The sequence below is a fragment of the Tachyglossus aculeatus genome, chromosome 2 (genome assembly GCF_015852505.1).
Source record: "Tachyglossus aculeatus isolate mTacAcu1 chromosome 2, mTacAcu1.pri, whole genome shotgun sequence".
NCBI lineage: Eukaryota > Metazoa > Chordata > Mammalia > Monotremata > Tachyglossidae > Tachyglossus > Tachyglossus aculeatus.
The window spans coordinates 13,818,446-13,841,342 of record NC_052067.1 but is presented as its reverse complement, the minus strand read 5'-3'; the positions used below and the strand labels follow the sequence as shown (position 1 = coordinate 13,841,342).

The 22,897-nt window shown below is 40.9% G+C and overlaps 1 protein-coding gene across 2 annotated transcripts in view; it reads left to right on the top strand.

The window, feature by feature from the left end:
* The window catches only part of RAPGEF5 (Rap guanine nucleotide exchange factor 5), a 194,368-nt gene that overhangs the window by 149,648 nt on the left and 21,823 nt on the right, over positions 1-22,897 (top strand). For both annotated transcript variants that reach the window (XM_038767565.1, XM_038767573.1), the window contains 6 exons: positions 694-772; positions 7,229-7,378; positions 9,745-9,842; positions 12,378-12,500; positions 15,211-15,389; positions 21,311-21,401. In XM_038767565.1, coding sequence (XP_038623493.1) covers positions 694-772; positions 7,229-7,378; positions 9,745-9,842; positions 12,378-12,500; positions 15,211-15,389; positions 21,311-21,401 — 720 coding nt within the window. The remainder of the gene's footprint in view (positions 1-693; positions 773-7,228; positions 7,379-9,744; positions 9,843-12,377; positions 12,501-15,210; positions 15,390-21,310; positions 21,402-22,897) is intronic.

The window sequence follows — 22,897 nt, the reverse complement described above, 5'->3', positions numbered from 1 at the left end:
ACACGTTGTACAAATGTTTCTAGAAGCCCTGAGGACTTTCCTGGCCTCACCAGAGCTCTACAGATTTGAACCTGAGTTAATATGAGCAAACAAATCCAGGCAGGCATTTCAATTCCGAGATCAAGAAAGGCATTTAGTTTTAGTTGGGGAGGAATTTTAATACGTATGTGAGAGACACCTAAGCAGAACATGTACCTGCTAAACTGGGCCAATAGCATTCAAGCTTTATAGAAGTGGACTGCTCTCCTTAAAAATCCAGTGGTAGTGCAGACAGCAGAAGGTCAAATTGGAGGAAACTGCCAAGAAGCTTGATAGTTTGAGTCTCAGTAGAAAATAGAGTCCAGTTCCCCTCACCTCCACCCCACAGTGTATTTCTGGGGGGTCATTTTAGAACAGTTAAGGGGACCATAAACTGGGGGTGTCCTATAACAGGCTTCATGGATGGGATTGACAGGAGGCTCTTGACCGCTCCCAGAGTTTGGCCTAGGCATGCTCTGTGGGTCTGAATCTCCACCTCCACTTGTGTTAATTGAGGCAACACCCAATTCATTTGTCTGAGATTGGATGGGTGGATTTCCTATTAAAAAAAAAAAGTTGGCCAGCTCTTCTTGGAACATGTTGCAAATTGCTGTAGCCTTCCAAAGGGCAAGAACACATTCATTCATTGTTCTGATTTTTCCCCACTTCTTGCAGAATAAAGCCCTTTTCCACCAATTCAGTCTCAAGGAGAATTGGCTCCAGCATAGAGGAACTGTGAATGAAACAGAGGAAAGTAAGTATGATTTCGAGGGAGTGGCCACATGTAGGTGGGATGCAAGATAACCAGGATAGAGCTTAAATTTTTGTAGAAGAATGCTTCCACTGAAATGCTCTGTTCAGTAATACTTCCTGGGATGAATTTTACCACTTTGACTTAAATGGAAGAAATGACTTTGGAAAGTTATTTTCCCAATAACTTATTAGGGTACAAAGTTGCTTTATTTGGGGTCCTGGGTCCCCACTCCCGGCCTGGTTGCCCTCCCTGCCATTTAAACCACAGAGACTTAAATAATTTCTCGCACATGTCTTTGCCCAATTCTAGAAAGGCTGCCAGCCCATTTTGTGATAGGCTCTAGTTCTGACACCGTGGAGACTTGACAGGGGTTGGAGAATTTGGAAATATAAGTGCGGGCAAGTGCACGTGTGCATGCACATACACTCACATATGCACGCACACACACACACACACACACACACACCCCAATAAATGTTCAAATAAAAGTGAACACCTCCATGTCTTGAAAATGAAGAACTTTGATTTCAGACCAATTGATTTTCTGTGTGGAAACTGGAAATGTAAGCAATTGCAACCTTACCCTTGGAATAAAATTTGGAGGAAGTGGGGTAGAGGTAACGGAAGTTTGTAATGTTCAGTATACTTGCTGTCATTGTTCTTCCCCCTGTGCAGAATTCCCTATCTCCTCAAACCCAGCAGGTCACAAACTTTCCCACCTCCGAAGTCCCTATAAAAAACTTCTTCTTCCAGAAACCATTCTCTGTTTACTCTCACTCCCCTTCCCAATCCCCTTGTCATGTCATCTCTCAGCACCCTCCTCACTCAGGGTATGTTTATTTGTTCCAATTGTTAATTCATTTAATCATTTCTTGTTTGTTTTTTCACCTCTTAGCTATGTTTTTGATCTTGTTCCTATTGTATGCATACAACTTATATAGAACTTTCTCTTCCATTTTATTGTGAGTTCCTTCATGGTAGGAAGGAGTGCTACCAAGCTCCTAGTATAGTGCTCTGGGCACTGGTGATCAGTAAATACCGACGATGATGATTTGACAGGGATGGCACCAATTACAGTAATTCAAGGACTCTGATATGTGAGACTCGTTTTTGAAGTCACCTTTCTCCCTCTACTCAGTGCCAGTTAAATTGCATTTCAGTTCCTTGAAGTTTTAAAATTGATATTTTTAAGTACATTCTTATTGATTTGGGCCCTGGAATTAATACCGGTGAAAAACTAAAAACATTTTCTTGCCGCTGTATTTTCTGGTGACTGGAACACACAGTCATACTCCATGGTTCACACAAGAGCGTGTTCCATCCTTTTGTATAATCTAATTATACAGTTGTCTAAGTTGTAGTACTTCATGGACCTGAAGCTGTTTTGCTAATGTATTAAATTAGGTATAAATTGATTAACTTGCCTTATAAGCATAGGTGTGTAGACCATAACTATAACTTTCTATAAAACTCCACTTGCATGGTCATTTTTAAGAAGAGGACATCTGAGTAAAATCAAAATTTGGCCAATTATTTTAAATCTGTGAAATATTCATGATATTTTGTTCTCAATCAGCTCTCCTCCTCCTACCTAAACTTGCTAATCTCCCACTACAGTGCAGACTGCACACTTCATTCATTCATTCATTCAATGGAATTTTTGAGCACTTCACTCCTCTAAGGCCAGCATACTCACTGTGTCTTGCTGAGGACCCTTTGTTTACACCCCCACCCTGCCCTCCAGCCTGGAACCCCTTCATAGTCAACAGACCACATTCATCTTCAAAGCCTCTCTAAAATCATATCTCCTCGAAGACACTTTCCCTGACTAACCTCTCCTTTCCCTTCTCGATTCTCCCTCCCTTCTGCATGGCCTATATCTGGCCTGTATCCTGTAAGCACTGTGATACACACCCAGTTCCACAGTGTTCATGTACATATTCATTCATTCAATCATATTTATTGAGCTCTTACTGTGTACAGAGCACTGTACTAAGTGCTTGGGAAGTAAACGTTGGCCACATATAGAAATGGTCCCTACCCAACAACGGGCTCACAGTCTAGAAGTGGGAGACAGACAACAAAACAAAGCAAAACATGTGGACAGGTGTCAAGCCATCAGAATAAATAGAAGTAAAGGTAGATGCACATAATTAACAAAATAAATAGAATAGTAAATATGTACAAGTAAAATAAATTGAGTAATAAATCTGTACATATATACAAGTACTGTGCGGAGGGGAAGGCGGTAGGGCGGGGGGTATGGGGAGGAGGAGAGGAAAAAGGGGGCTCAGCCTGGGAAGGCCTCCTGGAGGAGGTGAGTTCTCAGTAGGGCTTTGAAGGGAGGAAGAGAGCTAGCTTGGTGGATGTGTGGAGGGAGGAGGATGTGGGCTGGGGGTCAACGGCAGGACAGGTGAGAACAAGGTACAGTGAGGAGGTTAGCAGCAGAGGAGTGGAGGGTGTGGGTGAGGTAGGAGGGGGCGAGGTGATAGCCTTGAAGCCGAGAGTGAGGAGTTTTTGCTTGATTCCTAAGTTGACAGACAGCCACTGGAGATTTTTGAGGAGGGGAGTAACATGCCCAGAGCATTTCTGTACAAAGATAATCCGGGCAGCAGAGTGAAGTATAGACTGAAGTGGGGAGGGACAGGAGGATGGGAGATCAGAGAGGAGGCTGATGCAGTAATCCAGTTGGGATAGGATGAGAGATTGAACCAGCAAGGTAGCGGTTTGGATGGAGAGGAAAGGGCGGATCTTGGCGATGTTGTAGAGGTGAGACCGGCAGGTTTTGGTGACGGATTGGATGTGTGGGGCGAACAAGAGAGCGGAGTCGAGGATGACACCAAGGTTGCAGGCTTGTGAGACGGGAAAGATGGTAGTGCCATCTATGGTGATGGGAAAGTCAGAGAGAGGGCAGGGTTTGGGAGGGAAGGTAAGGAGTTCAGTCTTGGACATATTGAGTTTTATATAGATAACCTTTTACATAACCTTATACTCTGCCACCTCTCTCTCTCTAATTTATTTTAACATCTGTCTTTTCAACTAGACTGTAAGCTCCTTAAAGACAGGAATGGTATCTACTAACTTAATGATGACATTTGTTAAGTGCTTACTATGTGCCGAGCACTGTTCTAAGCGCTGGGGGAGATACTAGGCAATCGGGTTGGGGCTCACAGTCTTAATCCCCATTTTACAGATGAGGTAACTGAGGCACAGAGAAGTCAAGCAAATTGCCCAAAGTCACACAGCTGATCAGTAGCGGAGCCAGGATTAGAACCCATGACCTCTGACTCCCAAGCCCGTGCTCCTTCCACTAAGCCACGCTGCTTCTCTGCAACTTGTATTGTACACTCCCAACCACTTAGTACAGTGCTGTGCACATAGTAAACACTGGGTTAATACCATTTATTGGTTCCCTTTATCTCCTTCTCTTTCGTATTTCCCTGAATCTCCCCCCACTTTTACTTTCTTGTTTCCATAGTTGTCTCTCTCACTATCACTCACACGCCTTCCTCCTTCCCCCCCCCCCCCCCCCAAACCCCCCGACCCCTACCCTGTCTCTTTGGTTCCTCTCCAATTCCAATTCTTCATATACTCACCTCTCTATAAATTCCTCACCTCCTTTCCTTCATCTTGTCATTCCCCTCCCCTTCTTCCCTCTTCTTGCTACCGCTGTTCTCTTTCTCCTTTCTGGCCATCTTAGTTTGGCAGTCAGTGGAATCGCTGTGGCAGAAACTCTGCTGTGTCTGTCTGCAGCAAGCTGTGCCAACCTCCCACTTCCAGATCAGATGGCAGAGATTCCACTTCAGCTATTAATATGTCGATGATGGCACTTTGGCTGTTCATCATTCATGCTTATGATTTTGCTTTCTCCTATATTCCATTTCTGTCACTGCTCCTGGTTTCTTTAAGGATTAGTATTTCTTCAACCTGTAGTATTTATTGAGCACCTTGGGTGTACAGAGTTCTACACCGAGTGCTGCGGAAAGGCTCGTTCCCTGGCTCATAGATGGAGGGGATTTGACCATAGGCACACAAGAGAAGATCGAAGCAGCTAAAGGAGCAAAACATAAGAAAACAAAGACAACAGTAAATGTCATAAAGAGCATTGGTACATTAGAGCAAAAAGAGCAGTTATTATGATGGTATTTGTTAAACCCTTACTCAGGGTCTTCACTATTCTGGCAGGCCACTCAGTCTGACAGCCACCACTTCCAGACAATATAAATGAGTGACAGCAAGAGGACCTCTCCATCTCCTGGCAGGTCTCAGTGCTCTGATGGAGTGGAAGCAGCCAAAGATGCCAAGGAAACTTAGGGGCTCCATGTCTAAGGGGCCCAGGGCAGCTATTGCCCTCATAGGGTTGGCACCATTGAAGTGAAAAGATTAATTTCACCTCTGTAGCTTTTGGATAAGGTGGGCAGTTGGACTCTGCCTGCCACACATCTGGGAATTGGACAGTGACTGGAAGATGGCAGAGGTTTGGTGACACCATCACCAAAGGGTCCTAAGGGTCTGAGGATTGCCAGATTTAAAAAATTGAGACTGCTATGCCAGATGAATATCATGATGGGCTGCAGGCTTGTAGACTCACTAGTCTGCAAAACAGAACTAAGAATTGTGCTCAGAGAAAGGTGGGAATCCTGTTGTTACGACTGCACAATTAGACAAAATATTTGAGTTTGCAGAGTGGACATTGACATCTTGTCAATTCTAGGGCACAGTCACTGGTCTTAGAAGACACAGTAGGTGATCCAGAGAAAATGAGGGGATTGGTTTAGAGAAGCTCACGTTGCTTAGTCCTGGGAGGAAGAATTTTTTTTTCCCACTGGGAGCCAAGAACCAAGATGCTTCAGTGATAATTATCAAGGGAGAAAATTTAAAGGAATGTGGCTAAAATGATTTATCTTCTTGCCAAACTGAGAATGTTATTTCCTTATCCAAATAGACTTGACTGATGGATTGCACTCACGATGATTTCCACCATCTCTCTCCTGGGTGAAATGCTAGCAGAATCTATGAAAGATTAACAACACAGTTCTCCCCCTCACATCCAGCTAAGCATTATCATCATCGTCTTCTTCAACAGAATTTATTGAATGCTATTCAAAGCACTTAACTAGTCCCTTGTGGGGGCTCATAGGAGAAGTATAAAATGTTATCCTTGTCCTTGGAGCTTACAAAATGAGGAGGACAAGCTGAGATAGCTTGATGAATGATGTTGGAGTTGGACAAATGACGAGAGGCAGCGTGGCCTAGTGGATAGAGCACAGGCCTGAGAGTCAGAAGGGCCTGGGTTCTAATCCCAGCTCTGCCATTTGTCTGCTGTGTGACCTTGGGCAAGTCACTTCACTTTTCTGGGCCTCTTTTCCCTCATCTGTAAAATGGGAATTAAGACTGTGAGCCCCATGTGGGATGGGGTCTGTGTCCAATCTAATTTGCCATATCCACCTCAGAGCTTCCTGCAGAGCCTGACACATATAGGGGCGTAACAAATTCTATAGTTATTATTATTTTGTTTCAATCCAGTCACGTAAACCTTGGCACCGAAGTACCAAGTGAAGGAACTGAATATCGCACTCATGGCTTTTGCCGTGTCATTCTTACTCCCTAGTCTCTGCCATTCATATTACCGCTGGGACACTGGGTGCAACAAGCGATAAAGTGGGGAGGGAGGGACATGGTGCAAAGTGAAAGGCACATAATGATTTTGTATATGAAACCCATCTGTGGCCAAAGGGACTGCAGCCAACTGCCAGGACTGTCCTGAAGCACCTGGTCAGCAGGTGCTCTCCAGGGGAGATGTCTGGGACCAGGCGGCCTGATTTCCCCTCTTTCACGCAGATCCTTGCTGGCTGCCCAGATCTTGATTACACACAGAACCATTCCCCGACTCTGACAAGGTGGAGGAGGGTGTCAGAAATAAGCCTCCCAATGCTGCCTTTGACCATATAATAATCATAATAGTTATGGCACTTGTTTAGCACTTACTATGTGCCAAGCACGTTCTAAGCACTGGGGAAGGTACAAATTAATCAGGCTGGACACAGTCTCTATCCCACAAGGGGCTCATCTTCTTAATCTCCATTTTATAGATGAAGTAACTGAGGCACAGAGAAGAGAAGTGCCTTACCTGAGGTCACACAGCAAACATGTGGCGGGGTCAAGATTAGAACCTAGATCCTTCTGAGTCCCAGACCTGTGCTCTATCCACTAAGCCAAGCTACTTCTCAATGTGGCTTTTCAAGGAATGAGGATGCTGTAATGGGAGGAATGTGAATTTTACCTTTCATTTAAGAGCAATTCTGCCTTCAAAAAAAAATATACACACACACATTCCTACAAACACATGTGTGCTGTGAAGCTGTGTTTGTGCACAGATGCAGTTATGTGATTTGGGAAATTCTTCCTAAAATGACCATAATGTTATATTTACCAACAACTTCTTTTTTTGTGCAGTTTTTTGTAGAGTGTATATCACCGAACACTCCTATGTCAGTGTGAAGGCTAAAGTCTCCACTTCAGCTCAGGAAATACTGAAAATTGTAGCAGAAAAGATCCAGCAAGCAGAGGACGATCTGGCACTGGTGACTGTCTCGTTCACTGGGGGTAAATCATCTTCTGCCTTTGAATACCAATCTTTTCCTGTATCTGCTCTCTAAGAAGAAGGTTGACATTTTGTAGAGCAAGTGTATAGCTGTACACCTCTGGGTCCCCAGCTGGATGACCACAGTAACAATAAGAAGCTGCTTACCGGAATTGTTTCCATGACGACAACTAATTCTTGGGTACCACTGGATACTGAATTTGCTCTCCAGGAATCCAGCATGCAGGGGTTCCAGGGTTTTGGAATATATTACAAAGCTTTTCATATTTTCTACTCTAGATGAGCTTCCTAGTTTCATATTTAAATTCACCTAAAAATTGCTGAAGAAAGAGGCCCAAAGGCATTAACTATATGCCTGGTTGGTGTTAACAGTGGCTGTGGACTTCATATGGAAATACAGGGATAAAGAAACAGAGTAAAAAGGCAGCCAAAAGCAATGCTTCCTCAGTTAGACCCTTTGGTCGCTAGGTCTGTTTACAGTTTTTTTCTTTCTAGTAGTCTTTATGTAAGCACAAAGAATAGTTGATGGCCTCTTTTGAATAAAATCCCACCGATTACAAACTGACACTATTGATCTCTGTGACCTACACAGCCCCCTCATTTTCACTGGTGCCTGTGAGAACTCAGGGTCTCCAGTAAACCAGGTTGCTTACCATCCTTTTTAATGTCTCATTACTCTTAGAGAAGACAAAGGAGATGATTTAATTATTTACTTAGCATATTGAGTGTTTAGCATTTGTGGTGCAGGGCTTAGGAAAACAACAAATAAATAAATGACAGGGCTATTTTCTATTTAATTAACATCATTCCAAAAATCACAACATGTAACCAAAAGCAAGATGTAGCAACCCCTACCAATGAAATAGTAAGCATAAATAGCTACAAATGATTCATCTGCAGTGGAATTTATGTGAGAGAAAAGATCAACTGTTAAATCATTCATTCATTTGATCATATTTATTAAGTGCTTATTGTGTGCAAAGCACTGTACCAAGTGCTTGGGAGAGTTCAATATAACAACTAACAGATACATTCCTGCCCATAATGAGATCACAGTCTACAGGGGGAGAAAGACATTAATATATAAATAAATAGATAAATTATAGATATATAGGTAATATATATCATGAATAGAAATTCTCGGCTGAATGGAACTTTGCTATTAGTGGTGAGGCTTACTTCTGCATTTCTCAGTTGCTTTAATTGAAGATTGAGAAATATTTACTTTTCCAGAATTCTTGATAAAGAATTTCATATATTTGCCATACAATTGTAACAAGACAGTTGTTACAATTCCTTGCTTAATATATTTAAGAATGAACTGACTTCTGAAATCATACTTGAAAGAAGGCAATATTAACTCTACCTTTCAAGTAAATCAATCTTTATGTTCACTGCCATAGATATGAATAATTACAGTCCAGTTCATTACACGCTGCACCTCCTAGAAATCACTCCATCACCGAGAATGAGACTCTCCATAACAAAAACAGGCATTTCCCTCAGTAGTTAGTTCTGAATCAGCAGAGAGCCAGACATGAATTTGATGACAGATAACTCTTTTAATTACCTAATATCTCTATGGTGCCTGTGAAATGCTATTTTTCCCTCTAATGCATACATTCATTTGTAATTGGGAGAATTTTAATAGACAGCATTTCTCAAGTATTGCAATGTATACCCTTAGTCATGCACCTCTATTTGCTGAAATTTAAAAATTCTATCTGGCCATAGCTTATTCCTCCAGTGTGCTGCTATAGTTGAATACCATATTTAATTTGATACATTTTTTATGTAAAAGCAAATTTAGTCTTTTAATACTTTTGGAAGGCAGGAGGCATGAAATTGTGTTTAGAGCCAAGATCTGATTTCAGCACTAGTCATAATTGTCTCAATTTTTTAACAATTTACAATTAAAGTTTCTGACCACTAGTTAGGTTAACTGAAAAGTATCTGGGATACCTGCAGGTAGTTTTCAGCCACTTCTGTAGTCTTCATTTTACCAGCTTTAAGTGATTTATATTTTTTAGTGAAATTTGGGTGAGGGTGTTGGTACTTTTAATCGAGAAATGACGTGCTCAAAGTAGAAGGAAAATTTTTCATCACTCTGCCATGTTTTATTATGTTCTTTTGCAATCTTGGTCAAAATAAAATAGTTCTGTAAGAAAATGATGACCATTTAGTGCTCTTAATATAATGTATGGTTGCTAAGCAGATACTGATGTATCAACTTTGAACATCAGAATCCAGAGTTATCATTAAGGACTATGTACTATACCACTTAAAGATTGATTTGCTTGTAAGTTTATTTCTCTTGAAAACTTTTCCTCCCACTTATATTTGCATTTTTATTGTTTTGTTTTTAAAGAAAAACAAGAACTTCAGCCAAACGACTTGGCCATCTCAAAATCAATGGAGGTCTCTTGTCGGCTATTTGTTTACCGAAGAGACCTGACCGACACTTTGGTGAGGAATTCTAATTTTAGAAGAACATCTCTTTGCGGTGTAATATCAATGGAAAGGGGGCATGGGATGCCTGGTTCTTACATGTTTAAGTAAGACATCGATGCTAAAGTAAAGGATGCAGACAATCATTGTTTCCCCTAAAGCCACCGCAGGTGCATTTCTGGCAAGGACTGAGGAAAAAAAGGACATCATTGGTTCAATTCAGTTCAATCATATGTATTGAGCGCTTACTGTGTGCAAAGCACTGTACTAAGTACTTGGGAGAGTAGAACATAGCACTAAACAGACGCATTCTGAGTAATCTCCCTTCCTTCAAACCCCATGACTTTGGCACTTGGGAAAGCAGCTTCTGTCAGCTTGGATTTCACAAGTCATCAGATTGGGTCAGAGGTGAAAGTAAGTCAGAGCCATTCTGAATGCCACTTAGGGGGAAATCTAAGGGCCTATGTGGCCATTCCTGTATGAAAAAGAAGGTTTATTTCTTTTTTTTGCTATCTCCACGGCTCGAGGCCCAGGCTGTAGTATGTCAGTGCTTAGTATGATACCAGCGCCAATTACAGTGCTTAGCACATAATAAGTGCTTAACTAATACCATGATTTATGAATATTATTATTATTATTATGTCAGACAACTAGTTGGCCGCCAGTAGCACTGGCTGCTCCCATGTGGGACCTGGCATAGCTCTGGAAAAATGAGATAACTGAGGCACAGAGAAGTGAAGTGATTTGCCCAAGATCACATAGTAGACAAGTAGCAAAGCTGGGATTAGAACCCAGGTCCTTTGACTCTCAGGCCCTCAGTGGAAAGAGCATTGGCTTTGGAGTAAGTGGTCATGGGTTCAAATCCCAGCTCCGCCACATGTCTGCTGTGTGACCTTGGGCAAGTCACTTAACTCCTCAGAGCCTCAGTTACCTCATCTGTAAAATGGGGATGAAGACTGTGAGCCCCACGTGGGACAACCTGATCACCTTGTATCCCCCCAGCGCTTAGAACAGTGCTTTGCTCATAGTAAGTGCTTAACAAATGCCATTATTATTATTATTATTATTTCTTTATGCTCTGGGCAAGTGAGCTAATACTACTTTGCATGGCAGACTTTAATACTAAGTCCTGTAAGTTGAATGTCCTTGGAAATGAGCCTCTTGTAAAAATAATGACTTTGAACACCATTGTTAAAATATATTATTGATCATTGCAGTGAAAGTTCATTTCAAAAACAATGGTCATCAATCAATTAATGGTATTGAGTACTTCCTGTGTACAGAGCACTGTAATAAGCTTTAGGGAGAATACACTATAACCAAGTTGGGTGATAATAATAATAATGATGGCATTTATTAAGCGCTCACTATGTACAAAGCACTGTTCTAAGCGCTGGGGGAGGTTACAAGGTGCTCAGGTTGTCCCACGGGGGGCTCACAGTCCCTATTTTACAGATGAGGTAACTGAGGCCCAGAGAAGTTAAGTGACTTGCCCAAAGTCACACAGGTGACAAGTGGCGGAGCTGAGATTTGAACCCATGACTCTGACTCCAAAGCTCGTGCTCTTTCCACTGAGACACGCTGCTTCTCTAGACACATTCACTGCCCACCACTATGACTGTTAAAGGACTGAGTTCCTGTCGGAGGGAAATAGTGCACTCAAATTTGTCCTATTTTGAAAGACATGAAGATCCAAGCACATAAATTTGTGTGGGGCCACAGGGCTCTAAATTAAAACTGGCACTTCATGGGCTCTAACAGTCCTTTTCAGTTGAACAGAACTCAGCCTTCAAAAGAGACTAACAAACCAGTTCAATACTATTGGTTTCAAATTAAAAAATGACTACAGAAGGGACAAATCATATGATTGTCACAACACTGATAGTCAAATTGGTCATGATTATAGTTTTCATTTAAGTAATCATTCATGCCAAATTTTAATGATGAAAAATGCATTTGTGCTTGGTATAGAAAAAAAGCAGTGTTGTAGAAAAGCCTTATGTAATATGCTAAAAAATCCCTTTGCTCGTTATTTTGTCTTTTTTATTTATCCAGCAAATAACATTTTGGTTCTTCACATAACTGGCATTTGGATGAAATTTGTAAATGTGGATTCTGTTATGAGATACATTACATGATTTCTTGTAAATTCCGTGTCTGTCTTTATTGAAGTGCACCATGACATTTCTTTTGTTTGTTTTTACACTAACCCTGCTGGTACATTAATGCAGATCAGAAGCCAAAGTGATTTCAGGGATTTTGTTTTCATTACGCTGGCCTCGGCAGAGTTTCATATTTGGATTGTGGTGCAGATGAAAAGAGAGGTGCTAATTCAATTCTTTAAAAAATCATTGATCCCATTTTCCTGAATCCAAGCTGTTTCCTAAATTCGCTGCAACTCAATGAAGGTGAAGAGCCCGGGGAAATGATTAAGGGCACTCAGAGATAATGATTTTTCTAATAAGAATTTCTAATGCCTCAGAATTGTAACTAATTCAGTGCGAAACATTTGGGAATTATTCAGGATATTTTCGCTCCTGTCCATTGATTTAGAACCCGTTCACTGAAAATGAAGAATCACAGCAGAGGTCGATGCGGATTTTGGGAATGAACACTTGGGATCTTGCCTTGGAATTAATGAACTTTGATTGGAGTCTGTTCAATTCAATTCACGAGGTAAGAATCAAAGCACACAAAGATTGCTATTAATGCTTTGCGCCTCTCTTGGAAAGTCATTTTTGTGTAGTTATACAGGAATATATCAAAAACACTTGGTCTTTTGCCTCCATATTAGGCAGGCAGAACTGTAATCTTTTCTTTCTCTATGCTTAGATGCCTCCTTTTAAAGGGATGAAAATTCATCGAATGGATCATCCAATGTAGTTAGAATTAGGCCTGGGTTTGAATGCACAATTCATCATCTTGTGATATAATGGTGTATTGTCATGTCAGGGTGCCTCAAAGGATAATTTAGGTTTTCTCAATGTGGTGGGGGAAAAAAAGGCATGACAGTATTCCTAGAAATACTGAGACATACAGAAATGCTGTCATTTGCTTTGCATATAGTAAGTGCTTAATAAATGCCATTAAAAAAATCATATGAATGCATGTAGACTTCTTAAAATGAACATTAAGAAATCAAATATATGTACTGAAAAGACACAAAAATGGTTTATCTACTATTTAACTTTGGAAACAATTTGTCATGATATTCACTTGTTCCAAAAAGGAATGTTTTGGAAAAACTGTGCAGGAGTTTAGTTCAATATGTAATGAAGTATATGGCATTAATTTAGGTCAGGCAACTGAGACATCCAAGAGTTTGTTTAAGAAACCAAGGATAGTATGGAATCCTAATTTTCCCTTAGTAGTTTCTCCTATAATTGTGGATCAGTGACATTTTTGACCAGTGGAAAAGTAAAGAAATGTTGAGGACAGTTATAGGTGATCCTGAACAGTAAGCTTTTTCAGGAATGAAGAGGTGATAAAAGTAAATTCCTGCATATGTAGGAATTTGGAGTTAGACTGTAATCTCCTTGTGGGCTGGGATTATGTCTACCAGCTCTATTGTATTGAACTCTCCAAAGTGCCTAATACTGTGGTCTGCACTTGATTGATTGGATTATGCTAACAATATTTTTCCTCTCTGGCTAAGAGTAGGACCTCCTATGCCCAATTCAGAGAACATACATTTTTTTCTTTAATTATGGAATGTCTCTACAATGCCTTTTTCTTGTTAGTGCCCTGGGAAAACTTCCAGCATTAGGACACCCAAGTAAGCCTAGAGGTGAAATTCAAGAATTGATTTTTGTCTATTGTCATTTTTTACAACAAAATTGTTCTTCTGCTTTGAATTTGTTTTTCTACCAGATATGCACCTTATTAGTTCTGAAGTAGTCAGTTTGGAGAGTGGCAACAGCCTGGGGTTGAGTCTAATATTAGTAATAGCAGGTCAGAACTCTTGAAGATAAATGGGAAACCTGGGATCAAGCCCTCTCAGTACTTTCTTAATTTCACTCTTCTATGTATTTTATCTCTGTTCACTTTTTGCCTGTTATTGATGATGAATAATTACAACTGTGGCATTTAATGGCCTGCTACAGGCCAAGCACTGAGACAGGCATTGGTGTAACATATTTACAAGCAGATCTCATTAAATTCCTGACCCTCATGAGTCTCTCAGTCTAAGGCGGGGGAAAACAGGGTAGTCAATTCCTATTATCCAAATGAGAAAACTGAGGCACCTCCTCCAAGAGGCCTTCCCAGACTGAGCCCCCTGTTTCCTATCCTCCTCCCCATCCCCCATGCCCTACCTCCTTCCCTCTCACAGCACTTGTATATATTTGTACAGATGTATCACTCTATTTTACTTGTACATATTTACTATTCTATTAATTTTGTTAATGATGTAGAAGCAGTATGGCTTAATGGAAAGAGCACGGGCAAGCAGCATGGCTCAGTGGAAAGAGCACGGGCCTTGGAGTCAGAGGTCATGGGTTCGAATCCTGCCTCTGCCAATTGTCAGCTGTGTGACTTGGGGCAAATCCCTTAAGTTCTCTGTGCCTCAATTACCTCATCTGTAAAATGGGGATTAGGACTGTGAGCGCCATGTGGGACAACCTGATTACCTTGTAACTTCCCCAGCGCTTAGAACAGTGCTTTGCACATAGTAAGCGCTTAATAAATGCCATTATTATTATTATATAGCTATAATTCTATTTGTTCTGATGATTTTGACACCTGTCTACATGTTTAGTTTTGTTGTCTGTCTCCCCCTTCCAGACTGTGAGCCTGTTGTTGGGTAGGGACTGTCTCTATATGGTCCCAACTTGTACTTCCCAAGCGCTTAGTACAGTGGTCTGCACACAGTAAACGCTCAATAAATATGATTAAATGAATGAAAATAATTGACAGCAGGCAAATATTGGAGCTGTGTTTAGAACTCACATCTCCTGACCCTAAATCCTGTGGTCTTTTTACTAAGCTACACTTCATCCACCTTACTCTACTTGCTCTTTTGTTCTTCCCCTTCCATTCTAAGCCCCATCTTGATTTTTCTCAGCTTCTCAGATTGGCTTCTCTGCCCAGAAATCTCTCCCTTTGTTCCAAGCTCTAGTATTACAGTCCACATGCATAGTATGTTTTCTTGATTCCTTCTTCCTTCCCCTATTACTAAAACATGCTCGGTAGCGGTATGAGATCTAGTACTTGAGGATTCTCAATCTTATTTGTTGTTTCTCTTGCCTAAAGACCAGATGGTGGGAATTTGACACTTTATACAATTAATTGACTGATTAAAAACTCAGCGGGAGATATAAAGATAACACTTGTTGAATTTTGTGACCACACTAAAAAAAACCTAATTTTGAAATGCATTGTCTTCCAGCAAGAACTTATTTACTTCACCTTCAGCAGACAAGGAAGTAGTGAAAACACTGTGAATCTCAGCCTTCTGCTTCAGAGGTGCAATGAAGTTCAGCTCTGGGTTTCCACAGAGATCCTGCTCTGCAACCAGCTTTGCAAGCGTGTGCAGCTAGTGAAAAAATTCATCAAAATTGCTGCTCAGTAAGTGATCCACAGCATAAAATGAGCCCCAGGACTCATGCTTTCTTGAGATGATTGACAAAAAGCATGGGGTTATGATTTGGGTGGTGGTGAACTTGTATTCTGAACATAAAATGATGGTTCTGGCAAAAAAAATTGAACGCTTGGTGTTGTACAGGTTAAGGGAAATAATTTAAAAATCATTATTTGCATTTGCACTAAATGCTTCATTGTGGGGGTCGAAATTGTTCAGGAGCTTGAAGGTTTGGAATTGAGCAGTAATCAGTTCAGCACTGTATAAAGTAACTGGAATTTTTTGAATTCAGAGTTGGGGATTTCTCTCCCTCCCACCCCACATATTCACCTCTGTTTCACAAAGATGCAGGTATATCATGGGAATAATGAATGACTGTAAAAGTTTGAAAGCTAAATGATGATGAATAAATGATAGATAAACGTAGGACATTCAGGTCCTTATTTTATGGATTATCCAAAACTCATCAACTGAAGCTGGACAAGATGTCATTGGAGTTTAGACCTCTGCCCAAATAACTTAATTTTTATGCAGTGTAGAAATTAACTCTCAACTTCCCCTATTCACCCTCTAATCTGGGAATCAGAAGATCATGGGTTCTAATCCCAGCTCGGCCACTTGTCTGCTGTGTGACCTTGGTCAAGTCACTTGCTTTCTCTATGCCTCAGTTATCTGTAAAATGGAGATTAAGACTTTGAGCCCTCTGCAGGACAGGGACTATGTCCAACCCGATTTGCTTGTATCCACCCCAACACTTAGTAAAGTGCCTGACACATAGTAAGCACTTAACAAATACCATAATTATTGTTATTATTGTTATTATAATTATTAAATTACCTCACCTGCCTAGCCACCATCCCTGCCGCCTCTCTCATCTTTTCTCCAGCTATTTTTGTCCACACATCCACATTATTCTTGTATAATACATCCACTTGTACTTCCCAAGCACTTAGTACAGTGCTCTGCACACAGTAAGCACTCAATAAATACGATTGAATTATTATTATTATTACTAATAATAATATTTGTTCAGTTTCCTATGTGCCAAGAACTATAATAATAATAATTAATAAATTATTATGGTACTTGTTAAGTGCTTACTGTTCAAAGTGCTGGGGTAGATACAAGTTAATCAGGTTGGACACAGTCCAATCTGGACACTATACTAAGCACTGGGGTAGAAATTCACACTTGCTATCCTGAATCTTTCTGTTCCTTCACTTCTCCTCTTCCTCCTCTCCCCATCCTTCCATTTTTCCTTGCTTGTTATTTTACCTTTTGTTGGGTTCTCTTTTGTTACTTTCTGTTTTAGTTCTTTCTACCTATGTTCTTTTTTTCTACCCATATGTAACTTAGGTCATTTTCCTTTTCTTTTCTGAATGCCTTTCACCCTGTTGCCTCATTCACCCTGTTGCCTCATTCACCCTGTTCATTTCAAGCTGTCTTTTTTTTCCTGATTTATTCCTTCACTACTAGAACATGCAGTTTCCTCCTCTGCCCTATCACCCTCTCCTTCTATGCTCCTAAAGAAATGGCTCTTTTCTTGAGATGTAGATTTGGGTGTCATCAGCGTAGAGATGATATTTGAAGCCATGGAAGCAAATGAGTTCACCGAGGGGGTGAGTGTAAATAGAGAACAGAAGGGGACCAAGAACTGACCCTTGAGGAACCCCTACAGTAAGGGGATAGGAGGGGGAGGAGGAACCCGCAAAGGAGACTCAGAATGAACGGCCAGAGAAATAAGAGGAGAACCAGGAGAGGACGGTGTCTGTGAAGCCAAGGTTGGATAGCGTATTGAGGAGAAGGGGGTGGTCCACAGAGTCAAAGGCAGCTGGGAGGTCGAGGAGGATTAGGATAGAGTAGGAGCCATTGGATTGGCAAGCAGGAGGTCATTGGTGACCTTTGAGAGGGCAGTTTCAGTGGAATGAAAGGGATGGAAGCCAGATTGGAGGGGGTCGAGGAGAGAGTTGCTCTTGTTGTTGATGCCAGGAAAACCCCAAATGGGACATAAAAGTGGACCATCAGACATAATAAGTGTGGTATTTGTTAAGCACTTACTTTGTGACAGGCATCATACAAAGCGCTGGGGTGGATTCAGGCAAATCAGGTTGGACACACAGTCCCAGTCCCCGTTGTACAGATGAGGTAACTGAGGCACAGTGAAGTCACCCAGCAGACAAATGACAGAGCCAGGATTAGAATCCATAATAATAATAATAATAATAATAATAATAATAATAATAGCATTTATTAAGCGCTTACTATGTGCAAAGCACTGTTCTCAGCACTGGAGAGGTTACAAGGTGATCAGGTTGTCCCAAGGAGGGCTCACAGTCTTAATCCCCCTTTTACAGAGGAGGTAACTGAGGCCCAGAGAAGTGAAGTGACTTGCCCAAAGTCACACAGCTGACAAGTGGCAGAGCTGGGATTTGAACCCATGACCTCTGACTCCAAAGCCCGGGCTCTTTCCACTGAGCCACGCTGCTTCTCCATGACCTTCTGACTCCCAGTCCCATGCTCTATCCACTAGGCCATTGCCCCAAAGTGGGATTCCTGGTCACCATAACTATGAAGGTTCCAACTGTGTGCCCCTGGGCTTCAGGGGCAGAAGACTGATGTGAGGAAGTAAGGGTGAAAGTCACAGATCTTTGAAAAGCCAGCAGGCCTCCAGATTTTTCTCCTCATGCAGTTGTAGCTCCAAATCACCAGGCTTGTAGCAGGGGGATCCCGGAGCCAGCCGATCAGCAGAAAGGGAGGTTGGCTATGCACTTTGCTCCCTGAGTCCCCTCCCTGCTTTTTGCATCTTTCCTGTATTCCTTTTGACATGGTCAGGCAAGCATATTTTTATGCTCCCCCGGAAACTGAGAGAGCTGAACCATATAGTCTCTGGAAACCTCCTCCATCTGGGTGGATGCTATGAGTTATCTTTGAACATTTATAAAATTTATACATCACGTAGGCAATCTTTGCCCCGGAAGTGTGCACACATCTTTGCAAATGAGTATGTGGGAGGGAGATGACATTGTGGAGTGGGGATATGTTTGCCCTGATTGAAGAGGACCTGGGATATGGGAAACTAGCCAGAGAGAAACTGTGTAAGGCAAGCAAGGGTAAGAGAAGATAGTCCAGGAGAAGCACTGCAAGCTCCTTTTGGGCTGGAAATGTGTCTTATTGTTATACTGTTCTATCCTAAGCACCTAGTACAGTGCTCTGCACACAGTAAGCACTCAATAAATGGGATTGACTGACTGGGAAATCTGGTGTCCAGCTCTTCTGCTCCTAAAGGTCTCTGTCTTCCTGAGCATTTGTGCTCATGTGCGCTCTCTCTCTCTCTCTCTCTCTCTCTCTCTCTCTCTCTCTCTCTCTCTCTCTCTCTCTCCCTCTTTTTCTCTTATATTTGTTAAGTGATTACTATGTGCCAGACCCTGAACTAAGCACTGGGATAGATACAATCTAATCATATTGGTCACAGTCTGTGTCCCAGATGGGGCTCACCGTCTTTATCTCCATTTTATAGATGAGGTAACAGGCCCAGAGAAGTGAAATGACTTGTCCAAGGTAACAAAGCAGACAAGTGACGGAGCTGGGATTAGTACCCACGATCCGTGCTCTATCCACTAGTCCATGCTGCTTTTCTTCTTTCCCGACAGATCTTTTACCATGTGCCTTTCCATCCTCTCAGCAAGCATTGCGCTGTTAGCCCCAGTTTAGGTTTGCTTCAGTAAATCTGGCCTTTGAAATCCCTGGAGAAGTTGGTCCTGTCAGTGGAGAGGCCTTTTCCAACTTCCCCTGGTGATAAAGTTATTAAAGAAAGAGCCAGATAGTCTTCAAGGACTAGGATGACACCAGCCAGGTCTGTTTCTATGGAAAGTTATATCCATGTCTTAAGAACAGTGATATGGAGCCCCACCATCTCCATATGTTCCCCTTCCTCTTGAATTATTTATTATGTATCCCTTGTCTATGTAACAGACTACAAAAAGAATTGCACAGTTAATTTCCTTATAACGATTCCAGTTAAAATAACCAGGGGGAATAAGTTATTTCCACCTGTGAAATGCTTCCCTTTGCTTGTTGGCTTGCTATTTGCATATTCATATTTTCAGGAAATGTCTGGCTGGAACAGCATCCCTTCCCTTCCTCTGTGGATTGTACTGATGTAATTTCTTTGAGCAGAGGCTGTCCTACAGGGGAACTAGAATCTTCAGTGAGGGCCGATCTGTCAGTACATCCTGGAATCCGTCAGAGTGAATCCTGGTGTTGGTCCCATCTGGGCTTGAATTAGCGCTGGCATTATATGAAGCACTGGGCACATATTAAGCAGGCAATAAAGGCATGAATATATAAGAAAAATTGTATCATAAATGATGCTAGAAAATAGAGAGATTGGCCCTTTCCCAAAAGTCTCTAGAGACTAAAGATTGATAGCACAAGAGATATCACTAGATAGTGACACTTGCTAAATAGTCCTACTTGTAGATTTTCCTTATTTTCTAGACTGTGAGCTTGTGGTAGGCAGGGAATGTGTCTGTGTTGTACTCTCCCGTGCTTAGTACAGTGCTTTGCACACAGTAAACACTCAATAAATACAATTGAGTGAATGAATAAAAATGATAAAGGTAGATTCAGAAACATTATTTTATTTTTATTTATTATTTATAATGTAAATATTATTTATTTCATTTCATTCAGTCAGTCGTATTTATTGAGCACTTACTGTGTGCAGAGCACTGTACTAAGCACTTGGAAAGTACAAGTCGGCAACATATAGAGACGGTCACTACCCAACAACGGGCTCACAGTCTAGAAGGGGGAGACAGACAACAAAACAAAATCATTAGAATAAATAGAATAATAGATAAATATAATAATAGCTAACCTGCTGGAGAGAATTAGTTAATGTAGGATATTGGACGTGAGGTCATGGTAGTGTGATGAGATTGTATGAAGATCACATGGTGTTGCGCATCAAGCAATCAATCAGTGGTATCTATTGCATGCTTATTATGTGCAGAGCACTGTACTAAGCACTTGGAGGAATACAGTGCAACAGAATTAGCAAACATGTTCCCTGCTCACAGTGAGCTTACAGTCTAGATGGGGAGACAGACATTCATATGAAAAGGTAATCTGTAATATCTAATTTAAAGATATGTACATTAAGTGCTGTGGGGTTGAGGTGGGATGAATATCAAAAGCCCAAAGGTCTTTTGATATGACAGAGATCTATAAACCGGTCAACATGCACACAGTAAGCACTCAGTAAATGCGATTGATTGAATGAGAGTAACTTGCCAAGAGAGAAGCAGTTAACTTTATATGCAGGCCTCTAGCACTGCTGCCAGAAGCATAGAAAACAAACTGGTGTTCTATTTTGAAAAGGAGATGATAAAAATTTATCAGTATTTACTGAGCACCTACTGTTTCAGAGCTCTGTATTGGCACTCTGGAGGGAGAACACAATAAATGTAGATGAGATGGTCTACAATTTATGAGAAATAATATTACTATTCTGGTATTTGTTAAGCGCTTACTATGTGTCAAGTGCTGTTCTAAGCGCTGCGATAGATACAAGTTAATCAGGTCAGACATAGATCCTGTCCCATAACGAGCTCACGGAATAAGTAGGAGAAAGTTTCCTTTAAGTCGATAAAGAAAATTAACCATAATCAGAAATTTGAGCCTCTAAAAGAGAGGTATAGGTGAGACATTTGGAATTTTCATTTTCAAAATTATGGAGTCAACAGCTTTAGAAATGGCGGTTGAGTGGATATGCTGGGGTTTAGTATTGACAGGGACAGCTGACCCTTGCATGCTGATGAAATTCAATGAAACATGAGACACTTCTCACCTTTCATATGATATAGTTATCTTGAAAATAAGGGGTCTACTGTCTTTTGTTCCACAGCTGCAAAGCCCAAAGAAATTTGAACTCCTTCTTTGCCATCGTCATGGGTCTCAACACTGCTTCTATCAGCCGATTGTCACAGACCTGGGAGGTAAGTCATGATATCATTTAGAGATCAGTTTTGGTAGGTTATTTAGTGATTTTTTTAAAATCCGTGGTCTCAACTACAAGAAAAGAAATTGCAAACACTTCATTTAAAATAATTTGATTGAAATGTTTAAGAATACCTTAATTCCCCTTTTGAGAAATTCAGTCAGTGTTGTTTTGAGGATAAGAATTGGGAAATGAAATAAAATGTTAAAGTATTTGCTGAAAAGAAAAAAACAGCAATTTGGAATTTTCCTAATTGCCAACTTCCTAGGGAGAGTGGGAAATATTATGGAGAAGGGAAATACCCAAGGATTGGTGTTTTGTCTATGATTGTCTGGCCTAATTAGTTTGCTCACCGTTTTCTATAAACTAATCCCATTTACGAATGACTCTCAAATCAGGAAGGGCTGACAAAAGAGAGCAAAGCAGAAAAGAGTAATTCAAGAGACCCTGAATCTAAAGGTAAAATTGAAACAGGATTTCTTTGGAAGGCTCTAGATCTCCAAAATGATTCAAAATGGTAAATTCAAGGAATCCTACACTCAGGTGAATTAATAAAAATTATGGAAATTAATATGAGCTTAGGAGACTCATTTGTTTATGCCTGGATCTCCAATAGCAAATTGTCCTAGAGGACTCTTTGTTCTTGATTGTCTGGTTATTTCAGGCAAGATTTTCTCTAGTCAAAATTATCCAGAGACTATCCTAATGTCTTAAAAAAGCTTTTCAGTACATTCACTCTCAATTATCACGTGGGGAATTTCATTATTTCATCCCTTTCCAAAATATAGTTTCTTAACAAATGGGGAAATGGAGGCGCACACTTGACTGTTTTTTTTAATCAGGAAGTTAGCCTGACCAGTGGACTTAAAAGTTTGGGAATGAAATTCAAAAGTTATGGATATTAATGAGCGGAGATTTGAAAGGGACCCCGGATGGTATCATTCCCAATTCCTTGCAGTAGCCACTAGGACTAATCATATTCCCTCTTTAAGGAAGCCCTAGAGGCCAATATTTTCAAAGTCTATTGAGGGAGGGAAACATTGCAAAACAACTGAAGTCCCTAATACTCTAAAGTGAAGCATTTGAGTACCCAGGTAGGAAAGTAACCACCGGGAGCAAATAAAAATGAGAGTTGTGCATGCCTAGTTAAATATCTAATTTAGAATTCTGAGCCCTCAAATGTGCATTCAATTCTTAGTTTTCCTAAAATTTTTCAAAATATTTTGCTTTACTAGGTGTTGATTTGTGACCCTGAATCATAAACCCATCCCTTGTAACCCATCAATCAGTGGTATTTATTGAGAATTCATTTTGTGGAAAGCACTGTACTAAGTGCTTGGGAGAGTACAGTAGAGTTGGTAGTTACAATTCCTTCCCTCAAGGAGTTTTCAGTCTTTTACTATGCTTTTCCCTCTATGCTCAGTCTTTTCACTGTGAAATGAGTGTGAGAAACAGGCCCATAACTGAGAAACAAATTGCAACCCTCTACAAGCC